At 34.4% G+C, this 15364-nt stretch overlaps 1 protein-coding gene across 4 annotated transcripts in view; it reads right to left on the bottom strand.

The window, feature by feature from the left end:
• Window positions 1-15364, bottom strand: part of INPP4B (inositol polyphosphate-4-phosphatase type II B) — a 551727-nt gene that overhangs the window by 126034 nt on the left and 410329 nt on the right. For all 4 annotated transcript variants that reach the window (XR_001884600.1, XM_017867638.1, XM_017867644.1 and 1 more), the window contains one exon: window positions 5307-5510. Coding sequence is in view for 3 of the 4 variants with exons in the window: in XM_017867638.1 (XP_017723127.1) it covers window positions 5307-5510 (204 nt within the window). In the remaining variant the exon portion in view is untranslated. The remainder of the gene's footprint in view (window positions 1-5306; window positions 5511-15364) is intronic.

Raw genomic sequence — 15364 nt, 5'->3', positions numbered from 1 at the left:
ACCTCCCGGGTTTACGCCATTCTCCTGCCTCAGCCTCCCGAGTAGCTGGGACTACAGGCGCCCGCCACCTCGCCCGACTAGTTTTTTGTATTTTTTTTAGTAGAGACGGGGTTTCACGGTGTTAGCCAGGATGGTCTCGATCTTCTGACCTCGTGATCCACCCGCCTCGGCCTCCCAAAGTGCTGGGATTACAGGCTTGAGCCACCGCGCCCGGCCAGGACAATGGTTTTAAATCACATGTAGCCAATTAGATAACTGAACAAAATCTTTTGAATATTAATTTTCACAGATACCTCTGCATTATGCATGTTCTCAATGTTTTTCTGTAGAGGTAATGTTTTCTAAGATGGACAGAGTAGTTGGACAAGAGAAATTGAGAATACAGATCACTATAGATTTCCTGTGGAGATACCTGGCTAAATATGCTTTGACCTCAACAATTAACAATGCTTGCAACTGTCTATGCTCATTGCTACCAATTATGGCAGTATAAATAGCTCTTCAATACTCCTGTCAAGCTTGATGCTCTTATGCCTAGTGTTCCATTATTGGAATGCTAAGCATGCTGAGTTATTTATATCCAACCGCTCAAGGTCATCGCTAAGGTCTGATTTTTCACTCAGGCAGAAATTCAAAAATTGCAACCTCAGGAATAATGGGTTAAACATTCACATTTGCTGTAGGCATCATTAGAGAATAGTATAGTACAAAATGAACTGTATAAAATTTGTAAGGAATATATCAGAAGATGGTTCATATAAATCTAATTCCCAAACACAATTTTTGGTAGTATTGAGTTACAGAATGGCCATAAATTTTTAGGTTATCTATGGAGTTTATTAATAGGATGTTTTACATAAATATTACTATAAATTTGTGCTATTGTTTCTAAAGTCTATAAAATTATTGAAAAATTAATATGGATGGATCATCCATTGTGTTTATGTAACACAAACACATTTAACATAATAAGAAATAGCAAATGTTTGCCTAGCTTAAGAATGAAGACTAAAATTTTAAATTTGGTTTATATTTGTAACATGAAAGGAATTAATTGGATAATTTGGATGCTGAAATGCCACTTGATATAGAAATGTAGTTCAATTAAAAATGGGCTTTGTATATGTCTAAATACTAAGAATTGTTTTTCACTTTGCTAGAATGGATCAGAATATAAAGGATCAGAAGTTTCTTTTTTAACAATTGATTTGAATAGAAGTAGGCAGATTTAGCCCTTAACCTATAGTAACTTTGAAATTAAATCACAGTGTTCCACAGAATTTCAGAATTATTAGAAACCACAAAAACTAGGTCAACTTAATAGTTTGGTTAAATGACATGCTTTCATATTTTGGACAAACTAATCTTGGAATCCCAGCTGCTGGAAGCATCTGTTGCAGAGAGGTAGAGAAAGAAAAGTAATATGTCATCTTAACTGGCTAAAAGAGAATGCTACGTTAGTCTATTCCTTGGAACAGATTGTTATACAAAACCAAATATTCCTTTGGGGTTTAATTGTTTACTAAATTTTCAGGAAAATAAACCCTTGAAGCATTCCTTTATTTAATAAGTAAAATTCAGCAAATAACGGACTTTTTTGTAAACATTCATTTTAGTTTCAATCTTTACCATATTTACTATGCAATTATTATCCAGATTCATATGCCATCAATTTTGTCAACAAAACAAGTTGAAAAGAGAAAGGACAGCCTCATAGTGATTTACAGTGAACAGGATTCTCTTTTTTGACTTCAAAAGAATGGTTCTTACCTGCATCAACCGGGTAGGATTTAAGAGTAATCTAATAACATTTATTTACTTGTCAAATACTTATTATAAGAAGCTAAATACAATTGTCCAAGTTGGGTAATTATTACAGTCACTATCAGAAATTAAGTAAAACAAACAAAAAAGCTTAATGGAGTTACTGTAACCTTATTTGCAAACGTAAGCCAATTTAAGTGATCAGGGAATATCTTCACATAATATCACAGAAACCCAATTAAATTAATTTAAAATACTGAATTACTTCCAGCGTTGACTAGACTTGTAATCAGCACTGAAACTTTTCTAACAACTAATTAAAAAGGGAGTACACAAAGTTATGTTTCTAATTCATTTAATGCCACAGTCTCTAAAGGCATTTTCAATTAGCTACATTTTCTTTAGTTTTACTCAATTTATCAAAGTTAGATGAAGCTTTGAGAATAATGTTAAATGGTTATGACTCTGGTGAAATATTGTTTCTATCTTTTTATAAGGGATTTCTATCCCTTGATGAAGGAAGGTTCTCAGTAGACAGTGGATGCTAAGGAAAATCGATGAAAATGTTATACATCAATCAGACTCGGTTATTGTTTGCAAAAAGAGTAAAATTATAATAGAAGGAGAGAATTAGAAGTAACTTTTCTGAGTGGGAAAGATTTTTCTTGTAATTATGGTAAATTTAGACAAAGCTTTTATATGCTTTCCAGAAACAATGAGTTCTGAAGGAGGCTTAGAAATGACAGGAAAGGAGACGCAGAGAGTAATGCAACCCTTCATTATTACCCGACTCCTTTTGCCTTTTGAAGGACAGCAAGAGAAACTGAGATGTCACCCCTTCATCAACTGGAGAAAAGAATCAGGAAGACGTTTTTCCTGGTGTGAAGACTAGCAAAATATTCCCAAAAGAATAATGAATGCTAAACAAACAACCATGCCAGCTGATACTCCAGCCTTGGCTGGCCATTCACAAAGCCTCCAATTTTTCACATGTTACTCATAAGCTCAAGTACTCATTTCGTTGGTGCCTATTTGAAACCTTCACCACTCACTTCCTCCAGTCCTCCCCGTCTTTTTCTCTTAGCACAGGATTCTACTTTACTGATAAAAGCAGCCATCCAGCCCCACCAACCCTCACATCTTCACATCCTTCCTGCAGTCTCAGGAGAAGGGCCTGTTCTTCCACCTGGGCCCTACCGTTGACTTTCTTCCTTCTCTTGTAAGGACCTTGCTCCATCAGTTATCATCTCTGTGCCTCTCACATAGCCTTTGGAATATAATATGCTCATATTTCACTCACTTTAAAACAAAACATGTAAATAACTAATAATAATCAGACACTAACACACATACTAACTACCGCTCTCTGTATGTCAGCTATTATGTCCCATCTAAAAGGCCACCCCTTCCTCTTTCTTGAATGTTTAACTTATACTCAGATTTAAATCTCCAGAGTTACTTCTGGAAACACCACTATGGCTACCACATTCTTGCTGTATCCCATGTACATCTCTAAGGCTGCACTGCGATTGCCATTTGTCTTTCTACAGCACTGAAATAGGCTGTGGAGTAACTGAGGGCCTAGGTTGTTCACCTGTGTCCCCAGCATGTAGCACAGTGAATAAGGCAGAACAGGTACTCAGTAACACTGGAGGGAATAGTTCTCTGTAAACTTTCTCAACTAATGATACAGTCCCCACTTTTCTTCCTTCTTTGCCCATCATAAGACAGTTCTGGACTTAAAATTTTGAGTTGAAGTCATATTAGCAGAAACTGTCTACTATCATGTCTCTTTCTAAGCTTTGTTGCAAAATGTTGTAACTATTTGTTAAAATATTTTTATCTATCACTAGACTCTGAGCTGCAAGAAGTAAGGATCTAACATTACTTGCCTTCCCACTTGAAATACTTACTAAATAAAAGGTTTCAAAAATTATCTAAAGAAAAGGAAACAAGGAAGGAAGGAGAGGGACTATTTTCAACAGGAGGAGGGGGTCAAGGTGAGGAGGAGGGTTTGTAAAACATAGTGAGTTACAATGAGGGAGAAAAATTCCAAAATTCTCACTTGATTTAATATAAAATGGCAATTATCTGTCAAAAGGTTAATACTGGATGTTTACTAAAATATATCTTCCTTTCTGTATACACTTGAACTCTTCAAAATTCACAGTCCATATTGTACGACGTATCTAATTCCCCCACTTATCTCAAGGGATAGTATTAATCTTCATAACAAGATTATATACTTTATATTACTTAAAAAACATATAACAATAATACTAAAGTAATATAATACATTTGCCTGGGCCTTTCCAGGAAATGGAACATCATAACGTGGGTAATTCATTGATTTCATGACCACTCTAAGAGCTAACAGAACATGTGCTGTTATTTTGATTTTACAGTTGAGAAAATTGAACTTCAGAGAGGTTAAGAAGTGTGTACACTTGGAACTGTGAAAAAAAATTGAAGAAGGTGAAGGTAAAAGGGAGAAAGAAATATTTGCTCTTTGAAAATGCTTCATTGGGAGAAATGCAATTTTAATCACCAACAACAAACACTTACTCAGCGTTTACCTCTTGGAGTCCAGCTCTGTCCTTTTTGTGATAGAAATTTTACCAAAAGAAAAAGCAGGCATCACCTCACAGCCTTTCAGATAACATTTATTTTTTGAGAGGCCTATGCCTTTTAAGTAATTTACTCCCCAAACATTCTTAAAGTCTAGAGTGGCAATAAGTAATTGTTAACTAAAAACTTAACATCTAATACAGCTAATACACTATTTTTTTGTTAAATATATGATACAGTAATAGATTTCCCTTTGTGTGTGTGTGTGTGTGTAATATGCATATACTTTGGAGAATTATTGAATAATTTATATGTGTCGATTCAGTAATAATACCCCGTTCCCCTGCCACAGTGAACCTTCACGTTTCTCCCGTCGTATTCAGCCCAACTAGAATTTCTCTCACCATATTTATTTCCTTTGTTTATTCATCTTTCCTAGCTATTTTTTCATATCCTTTTATGGGGCCATTCTTCTGTAAATTTTAGAGCACCTAGAGCAGCATCTTACATTATAGAATCTTGAGCGAGAGAAATTTGCGAGATATCTATGTCTACAGTCATTTAAATGTGAATACTTTTAAAAAGTACTTCCAGAATCAAAACACTGGATTGCAATAATGAAAATACTTGTTGCATCCAAGTAGTAGGAACATGGAGGATTTGTTCATCTTTTTCTAAAAAATAACTTTCATGTTTTATACAGCTTGGCAATAAATTAGGAAACAGAGTCTTGTAACTGTGGCATCTTTGATGACAGATTCTCACTTATATATATAATTCATTGGCTAGCAAATAAATTTTATCAGGATTTCAACTTCCAAAAACAATTGCCCCTAAGGAAAAATGTGACCTATTTATCCACAATCTGTGTTATAACTTTTTTCCATTTTTTAAAATGAAAAGCAGAGGTATCTGATCATTCCTACCTCATTTCTCATTGCTAAACATAGGCAAGCGATATACAAGAGACTTACCCACTCTTCCTCATCGTAGTCTGAATGATGTGGTATGGAGTCCTGCCGTCTCATCAGTGGGGGCTGCTCTTGGGGACTGCTCTCCCCTGCGCTGCTCTTAGGAGATGGGGGTTTCTTAAGAACGCCGCCTGGCCTTGCAGTGTAGAGTGCTAAAAGAGCACTCCTGACAAGCTGATCCTTGAAGGCATGTACAAAAAGCTCTGTCTGGAAAGAAATTGACAAGGATTAGAAACACCTTGGTAGGCATCTCAGCATAGAGCTGTGAAAAGGTCAATTGCAGATTTGTTGGCACTTAAGTGATGTGTATGGTGGAAAAAGTACAGACACCAAAGAGAGAAAATGATTCATACCAATCAATGGAAAATAGTTTGGTTTTGGGATGCTGCCAAGGCCTTAAGTCCTCCTGTTTTAAACTTAATGCTGAGGTTTTAAATGTACTATAAACACCATCTGTCTCCTCAATCTTCTCCATTTTAGTTTCACAAATCCTGTCTTTGGAGATGAATTTCACTGGGGATAATCATTTGAACAATATCTACCTGCGGCAGCTTTCAAGTCATTCCAAACACTCCTGAAAAGAAAATGTAAACAGGCTATGTATATCTTATTAAAACCGCAATTACTTTTGCATCAGTCTAATATATTTTAAACAGTTAAAGACTAAAGAAAGACATACATCCTTAAAGGAGGAGATTATTTTTTAGTATCATAAAAAGATCTTAACAATAGTAGAAATGGCATAGGCAGACTTCTTCATGAAAACATCGGACCTGTATTCCTTATTACCACCTCCTAAATGCTCTTTTCCACTAAATTGTTTCAGTAATGCTTAATGTTAACGAGGTTACTGTGAAACTTGGCTTGTAGATTTTACAAGCTGGTGGCAAATACCTAGTAAGTACTGTAGCAATGAAGGTTTCCCAACAATAAAGAACTTTACAGCTGTACTTTGCAATTTCCTGATGAAATGTTTAACAGTTGCACCCTGTAATAGACTGAAGGGTGCAGTAATGAGTACACTTAGCATGCATGTGGCCTAACAATCTGTTCAAAGAGTAGAGATGTAAGTCAAGTAATGGCCCATATTGTTAACATATTGATCCTCTGTAATCTCTTAGGAAGGGACCCTTTAACTCATAGCATTATATTGAATCATAATTGATATTGCCCCCATTTAAGGAGACAGTCTTGATAATGCTGGCTTCACCATTAATATAACTCGACAGCATTATTTCTCGGTGCACTCTCAATATGCAGTCAACATTTCCAAGCCTATCTAGTAGTCACTAAATTATCTCTAAATCTTCTTGTTTTGAGCATCAGCAACTAAAGAAAACCCGTTAAGTCCCATGCAAAACAAGTGTCCAATAAGACTTTGTTATATATGCATAGTTACTTATTTGACATACATCATAAAATTCTAGACGTGAAAGGGATCTTAAAGTTGACGTCTTCATTAACCAAGATGAGAAAACTAACAAAGAACTGTGGTGATACATTTTAGGGAGTACCGCGTATTGGCAGCACAAATGGAATAGGAATGAAGTTTTCTAACCAATCAGCAACTTTCTCCCTTATTCCACACTACTCACCACCTGCCATAAAACTAGATGTTTCTATCCTTCTTCCTCTTCTTCCCTAACTCCTACTTTCCAAGTGTTTTGAACATCTACCAGTTCTCATAATTAAATGTGCCTATAATGCCTGTGTAACTACTTTACTGCTAAATTTTGTTGAATATTTTAAACACCCTGTTATTAGTCACATTAAAGCAACTTTGCAGGTGAGAAAACAAAACACGAAAAACATAATTTATAAGAATAAAAGATTGAAAAATATTTCAGAATAAATAAGAAAACAAAATAAAAAGCAGTTTATACTGGATAGGCACAAAAAGAAGTGTTCACTGGTGTTCACAATGAAGTATTAAAATGAGAATGAAAGATATAAAAAAAAACTGATGGAAAAATTGGCTAGACAGTACTCAAACAAGTCAGTGTAGTCATAGCAAAATGAGGAAACATGTTATTTACATAATTTTTTATATAGCATGGATGTGCTTATCAGTGTGACTTTAAATATTAAAAACGTGAATTTACTCCCATTCAGCTTAACTAAACAATTTCTCTGTTGATGGTTTCAATAAATTCTTTTGATTTATTTTTAGAGCCAAACAACTTGCCTTCTTTGAATTCCTGCTACTACATTTCAAGTCTCCACAATACTCATATAATTGCCATGTAGCTAAATATTCATTCACACTCAATGAAATCTTCTCTAGCACTTGTAATCACCATCATTTTCTTTCCATCACATGCACATGCAGAGATTCCACTTCATTTATTCAAATCTCATTTGAGTTGATTTACCACCAAAGGCCAGGGAGATCATGCAGGAGGGTCTTGCAGTTTTAAAACCCAGAATTTTTTTTGGATAACTGAATATAAGGCTTACAATCTTAAACATAATAATAGCTAATCTTTCACTTGGTGTCTGTACTGACAAAATTTATCTGACTTCTTGGAAACTCTCTGTATCACCGGTATTCTGTGTATAGAATCACATTTTTTAGAAAATACCCAAATGTCCCATTGTTATAACCATGTAACCCGAAAAAAATTTTAATTTTTTTGACCAGCACTACTTAGTGATGTAGACCATTGTAGACCACTGATGTTTTGCAGTCAAAGAAATCAGCTTGAAAAGATTAATGTAGTCATGAAATCCTAACACAGCTGTATACAGTAGTCCCTCTTTGTCTGTGGTTTTGCTTTCTCATGGTTTAGTTACCTGTGGTCAACCTTGGTCTGAAAATATTAAGTGAAAAAAAAAAAAAGAAAAAAGAAAAAATTAAATAGAAAATTCCAGAAATAAATAATTCATAAATTTTAAGTTGTGCAGCTGTTCTGACTTGAGTGATGAAATTTTGTGATGTCCTGCCTCAGATTGCCTGGGATATAAATCGCCTAGTGTATCCATGCTATATATATTACTAGCCCGTTAGTCACTTAGGTGCCATCTGGGTCACCAGATCAACTGTCACATTATTGTAGCGCTTGTGTTCAAGTAGCCTTGACGTAGAAGACTGACACTACATCATTTCCCCCACTTTATCTCATCACGTAGACATCGTACCATCTAACATCATCACAAGAAGACACGTGAGTACAGTACAAGAAGATATTTTGAGAGAAACCACATTTACATAACTTTCATTATAGTATATTGTTATAATTGTTTTGATTATTAGTTCATGTTAGTCTTTTATTGTGCCTAATTTTAAATTAAACTTTATCATAACTATGCGCATGTAGGAAAAAACAGTATAAACAGGGCTTGGTATTATCAGGATTTCAGGCATCCGCTGAGCATCCACTTGGAACATATCCCCGTGGATAAGGGGAACTATTGTATTGCTGTTCTTGCAACTGGGACAATACTAGAAAAGCTGAAGTCATGGAAAGGATGTGACCATATCACCGAGTTGCCTGTTGACTTCTGAAAACCTTTTCTTTTCTCATGTAGCTTTAACTACATTAAATTAAAAAAGAAATGCTATCTAAATGTCATCGTAAGAGTAGACCAATTTATTTAAAATATCAGCTTAATAATATTGTGTAAAAAGAATAAACTCTGAATGTAAGGCAGATCTATTTTATTTTTTTCATATCAGAAAATGAAAGAGAAATGTTACCTTAAAAAATGAAATGTTTTCTAGCCTTCTGACATTTTTCCAATTCATATCCCCATACAACTAGTCTTCAAAGCAACACACAGAATTATCTGCAAGTATAAAACTACTAAAAATTACTTCTCCTGAGGATGAGTGAGGAGAATTTCTAGTTTCCTGAATATTAATGGCAGAGAAATAGTTAGGACATGTTCATTTAAAACCACTCTTTTTCACTAGAGAGCTCAACAAATTAAGTAAAGTTCTATTTTACTTAGAAATCTCCTTATTTTTGCTGAAAAAAATTTAAGGCAATGCCTCATTCCATCCATAATACAGAAGCAGCCAATGGCATATGCAAGTGATTATTTTAGTAATCATCTATGCAGCAAGAAAGAATCCTATTTATTTTGATATTTGATATTTTGAAATTACTTGATATAGGATTGGTGCTATACTCTATAATTAGTGCACTGATGTATATTCAACATTCCCTAAAGGAAAGCTAGACTAAAAGCTAGGAGGATACTTAACATCTGGGCAGCTCATATATATATTATCAGTTTGCCCTTGGAAAAATCACATAACCATTTTTCCTAGTTTGCACAAAATTACAGTGCCTACCTGTGAAACTCTTATGAGAGTTCATTGCACACCCTCAAGTGCACTCTTTGATGTTCTTCTTTTTATTTATTATTGTATTTTATTTTATTTTAATTTTATTGTAGAGACAGGGTCTCACTATGTTGCCCAGGCAGGTCTCAAACTCCTGGCCTTAAGTGATCTTCCTGTCTCACCTTCCCAAACTGCTAGGATTAAAAATGTGAGCTACCGTGCCTATCCTAATGCTTCTCTTTCTTGATTGACCTTTTCAACTTCTTTTCTTGACTCATCATTCTCTGTTCACTCAAAATGTGGTAAGTCAGCCCACAAGGGACCTTAAATCACTTTCTCAAAAGCACTTTTTTCATTGGTGAGGTAATCCATTTTACCATAGCTTCACCTGTCATCCTTACGCCAAGGTCTAATAAATCCATCTCTATTCACCTCCTGAACCAGCTCTATCAACTGTTTCCACTGAAAAGCCCTTAAAGTCCAGAAATGCCAGGCTGAACTCAAGATTATGTTGTTGTTCTTTTATTTTCAGTAATTTTGTTCTTTCAAGATTTTCCATTTGAGCAGTATCATTAGTATTCAACAACTCAGAGTCCAAACCTCTGAATTATCCTCACTAATGCCTATTTTCTGGATTGGTCAGCAACTTATTCTACTTATACCTTTACAATAATTTCAAAACTCGATCCTTACTTTACATTTCCACAGCTAGTCCCAGTTAAGATCCTTTCTACATTCCATAGGGATACTTTCCACAGTCTCTTTATTGGTTGGTTCACTTTAACTTGTCTTTCCTTTATGATGTTATCAAAGGCCACCAATGTTAAAATATACACTCCTGAGTTCCAACCTTGAACTACAATACAAATACAAATATAAATGAGAATTTGTATTTTTAGCAAAGTCCCCCAGAAGCATTACTTTTATTTTGTGATGCCCAGTAATATTCAATAATTCAAATCCAGTATCTTAACTCAGCCTCTGTATTGTTATAAGGATAACCTTCACAAAACATGTATCTAATCCTTCCTCATTCAACAGCCTTCTCAGTGCCAACAGAATAACATTTCTCTCGAACCAATAAGTAGGTGTTAGATGACCAAATTATATGGTGTTTTTTAAGCTACGAAACATTGCTGAAACATTCACACTTCCAAAGTGTGCAAATAATTGTATACATAGCAGTGATGCATGAAAGTTGCAGGTCCATATCCTCCTCTACTCTTTTTATACTCAGCCTTTTAGATTTTAGCTGCTCTGGTAGGTGGCTAAGGGCATCTCATGATAGTCTGAATTTGCATTTTTCTAATGGTAAATGGTGCTAGGCAACGTTGCATGTGTTTATTTACCATTCATAAGTCTTCTTTGGTGAAGTATATTTTTAATTCTTTTGCCCATTTTATATTGAGCTGTTTGTTATATTATTAAGTTCTAAGAATGCTTTATATATTCTGATACAAATCCTTTAACATATGCATATTTTATAAATATTTTCTCCCAATTTGTGACTTCTTATAGAAGTTTGCCTGCTTTTATTGTTTTATATTGTACATTAAGGTTTAAGATCTATTTTGAGTTAAATTTTATATACGTATGAGGTAAAGTTAATTGCTTTTTTTTTTTTTTTTTTTTTTTTTTTTTTTTTTTTTTGCACATGGATATCCAATTGGTTTTGCAAAATATGTTGAAAAGATACTGTTTACCTCTGGCTAGCCATATGCAGAAAATTGAAACTGGGCACCTTCCTTACACCTTTTACAAAAACTAACTCAAGATAGATTAAAGATTTAAATGTAAAAACCAAAACTATAAAAACCCTAAAAGAAAATCTAGGCAATATCATTCAGGACATAGGCATGGGCAAATATTTTATGATGAAATCACCAAAAGCAATTGCAACAAAAGCAGAAACTAACAAATGGGATCTAATTATGCTGAAGAGCTTCTACACAACAAAAGAAACTGTCAATAGAGTAAACAGATCACCTACAGAGTGGGGAAAAAAATTTGCAATCTATCCATCTGACAAAGGCTTAATATCCAGAATCTACAATGAACTTTTATAAACAAACAACCACATTAAAAGTGGGCAAAGTACATGAACAGACTCTTCTCAGAAGAGACATTTATGTGGCCAATAAACATACATGAAAAAAAGCTCAACATCACCGATCATTAGAGAAACACAAGTCAAAACCACAATGAGATACTGTCTTATGCCAGTCAGAATGGCAATTATTAAAAAGTTGAGAAACAACAGATGCAAGTAAGGCTGTGGAGAAATAGGAACACTTTTATACTGTTGGTGGGAATGTAAATTAGTTCAACCATTGTGGAAGACAGTAGTGTGGCAATTACTCAAAGACCTAAAACCAGAAATACCATCTGATCCAGCAATCTAATTACTTGGTATCTAGCCAAAGGAATATAAATCATTTTATAATAAAGATACATGTACGTGTATGTTCATTGCACAACTATTCACAATAGCAAAGACATGGAATCAACCCAAATGCCCATCAATGATAGACTGGATAAAGAAAATGTGGTACATATATACCATGGAATACTATACAGTTATAAAAAGGAACAAAATCATGTCCTTTACAGGGACAAGGACGGAGCTGGAAGCCATTATCCTCAGCAAACACACACAGGAACAGAAAACCAAATGCTACATGTTCTCACTTATAAATGGGAGTTGAACATGGACACAGGGAGGGGAACAACACACACTGGGGCCTTTGGGAGGATGGTATGGTAGGGAGGGAGAGCATCAGGATAAATAGCTAATGCATGCAGTGCTTCATACCTAGGTGATGGGTTGGTCTTTGCTACACTAGTATGTTACAAAGGACATAATACATTGGTACTAGTTTTGTTTGGAAGAGTAAATATGTTTGAGAAACATGTTTGAATTAAATAAAAAAATCTATTCACGTATTTACCATTTCTGGCATTGCCTATTCTTTTGTGTACATTCAAATTTCTCCTGGTATCATTTCTTTATTCTTGAATACTTTCCTTTATGATTTGTTGTAGTAGAAATCTGTTACAAAATTTCTCAGCTTTTGTTTGCCTGAAATGGTCTTCATTTCACCTTTATTTCTGAGAGTTAGCAGGATTTTTTTTTTTTTTTCCAGTAGCTTGAGGATGTGACTTTATTTTCTTCTGGCTTGTATAAAGCCTAATAAGAAGTCTGCTATCATTCTTGTTGGTGAATGTCAGCGAAACATGTGCCCTTTTTTCTTTTATTTCTTGGTTGTTTTCACAATGTTCTATCACTGTTTTTCAGTAACTTGATTATGATGTACCTGAGTTTATTTTTCTATATGTATTCTGTGTGGAGTATGTTGAGCTTCTTGGGTCTGTAGTTTCATTAAATGTTGAAAAAATTTGACCATGTTTTCTGCCAATATCTTTATGCTTCCCTCTCCCCCTTTTTTGTCATTTCTGTTTATAGGCTTTGATTTTTCTTCTGGTCATGGATCATATTTTCCTGCTTCATTGCATGCTTAGTATGTGCTTATTGGATGGCAGGCATTTTGACTTTACATTCTTGGTTGTCAGATTGTATTACATTCCTTTAAATAATGTTGGATTTTCTATGGCAAAGTAAAATTACTCGGAATCAGTGGAATCCTTTCAAGCCTTGTTTTCAAACCTTGTTATGGTAGACTAAGAGCAACCTCTAATCTAAGACTAATTTAGTCCCACTACTAGGGCCATATACTTCTGAAGACTTTAGTCAATTCCCGGCATATTAAAAGGTCTTATCACTTTACTGGTGGAAAGATAAACTATTACCGGGCCTGTGTGACCACCAGGAATTGCTTTATAAGCTTATTCCTAATATTTATTTCTGTGGACATGGGTAGTTTGTTCTCATGCATGCATAGATTGGTACTTATAAAGAGTTAAAGGCACTCATTTACAGATCTCCAGGGTTCCTTCTGTGTGAAGCTCCTTACTCTCTAGTACTCTGCTTTGTGATTTCTGGCAATCTTGGCCTCCCAAACTCTAATCTCTGTCTCTTCACCTTGAGAAGAGAGTGTTTAGGTTCCTTTTTGCTACAGCCTAGAAACTGCCCGAGGAAGAAATCTAGATAGCTATAAGAATCACATAATTTGTTACCTATTTTCCAGTGCTTAAAAACCATTATGTCTACATTTTGTCCACTTTCTTGTTGTTTAAGGTGGGAGGGTCCATGTTACTCCATCATAAACAGCAGAAATTCTGATTCCATAAATTTTATATGTAGTCTCATTGTCAATATTATCTTACATTCTTATCTTTGTTTTTATCGTACAGTTTTCTAATAACAAATTTTGTTTATTGCACACTATCACTTATTTCACCAATTAAATAATTACCATTTAAAGGCAATTATGAAAAACAGAAACATAAGTTCTATCCTGAAATTTCGTTTTTACCTAAACTATTTATTCTCAAGTTTTCTTAGACTCCGAATACATACATTCACCAACCTTAAGAAAACAAACAAAATTTCTACTCATTAAGTTCTTTCCCACAGTTTGGGACTGGGATAGACCTAGGAGTGGTTACAGTGAATAAACAATAAAAAAGTTATTCTCAGTCTTAAATAATCAGCATAACGTTCTTCTCTCTATTACGTGTATCTTCAACTTCTTAGCACACTAGCTGCCTGGCATTGCTGTTACAGAAAACAACATTTCTTGAAAAAAATCCTGATTGTATATGTTTCAGAATACAATAGTTTTTATTTTTCTTTGAATATAATAGAATGTTTTGGCATAATATATTGAGGTTGAAAGAATAGTAGGCATTATAAGCTATGAGAATTTCTCAAATATGCTGTGAGTATAGCCTCTAACATTTGCAATAAAGGCCATTATTTAACTATTTAACAAATGCAATATTGCAAAACACCCCCATTCTTTTAAATTCTTAGGTTGTACAAATTAAGAGCCATATCTATGTAGTATTTGTCATATAGCATCAAGTACAATACCACACATAATTAAGTGCTCAATAGTGCTTTTTGATGAGCAGGATAATAATGACTTTCTAAAAAAGGTCTATCAATCTCAATGGAATAGAGAAAGTGATGGGTGTTTGAACGCTAATATCACACAGATTTCTGAGCTACGAGAGACACCTAAACACTGTCCACCTTCAGGCCTTTAAAATATTATTTATTTTAGTTAGAATTTATTTTATCCCTTGTTTTCCTTCATAGAATTGCATACTTTTAGTCTGAGAAAAAAAGAAAGGCATGTTTATCTCACTCTATTATTAACCTTTCATACCGTGTGTTAAAATTTTGGTCTATCTTTTGCCTTTTTTTTGTTGGAATTATTCAGATAAACTCAGTTTGCCTTTTGTTAGATTCTTACACCATAAGATTATACTATTTCTTTAATATTTTCATGAACTAATATGCAATAACCAAACCCAGTTATCCATAAGAAAGCATACCAAGAATGTTAAAATTATAATACAATTTAACTGAGTTTGTGCATATTAGAACATGAAACATTAAATGTATTCATTTTTGTGAAATTTTAGTAGTACTCCTTCCCTGCCCCCACATTTGTTTCCTTAGTCCTATGTACAAGCATCCATATAGCAATCTGAAGATACAGCATACTGGTCAAGCTCACAGAATCTGGAGCCAAAAACACAAGGTGTGTGATTGTGAGTAAATTTAATACTTCTCTGCCTCAGTTTCCTCAACTGTGTAAAATAAGGCTACTCACAACACTTACTTCATAGAATTAGGAAGACTAAA

The sequence above is a fragment of the Rhinopithecus bieti genome, unplaced genomic scaffold, assembly GCF_001698545.2.
Source record: "Rhinopithecus bieti isolate Rb0 unplaced genomic scaffold, ASM169854v2 scaffold_761, whole genome shotgun sequence".
NCBI classification, from domain to species: domain Eukaryota; kingdom Metazoa; phylum Chordata; class Mammalia; order Primates; family Cercopithecidae; genus Rhinopithecus; species Rhinopithecus bieti.
The sequence above is the reverse complement of the archived record's forward strand: the minus strand, read 5'-3'. Positions and strand labels throughout refer to the sequence as shown.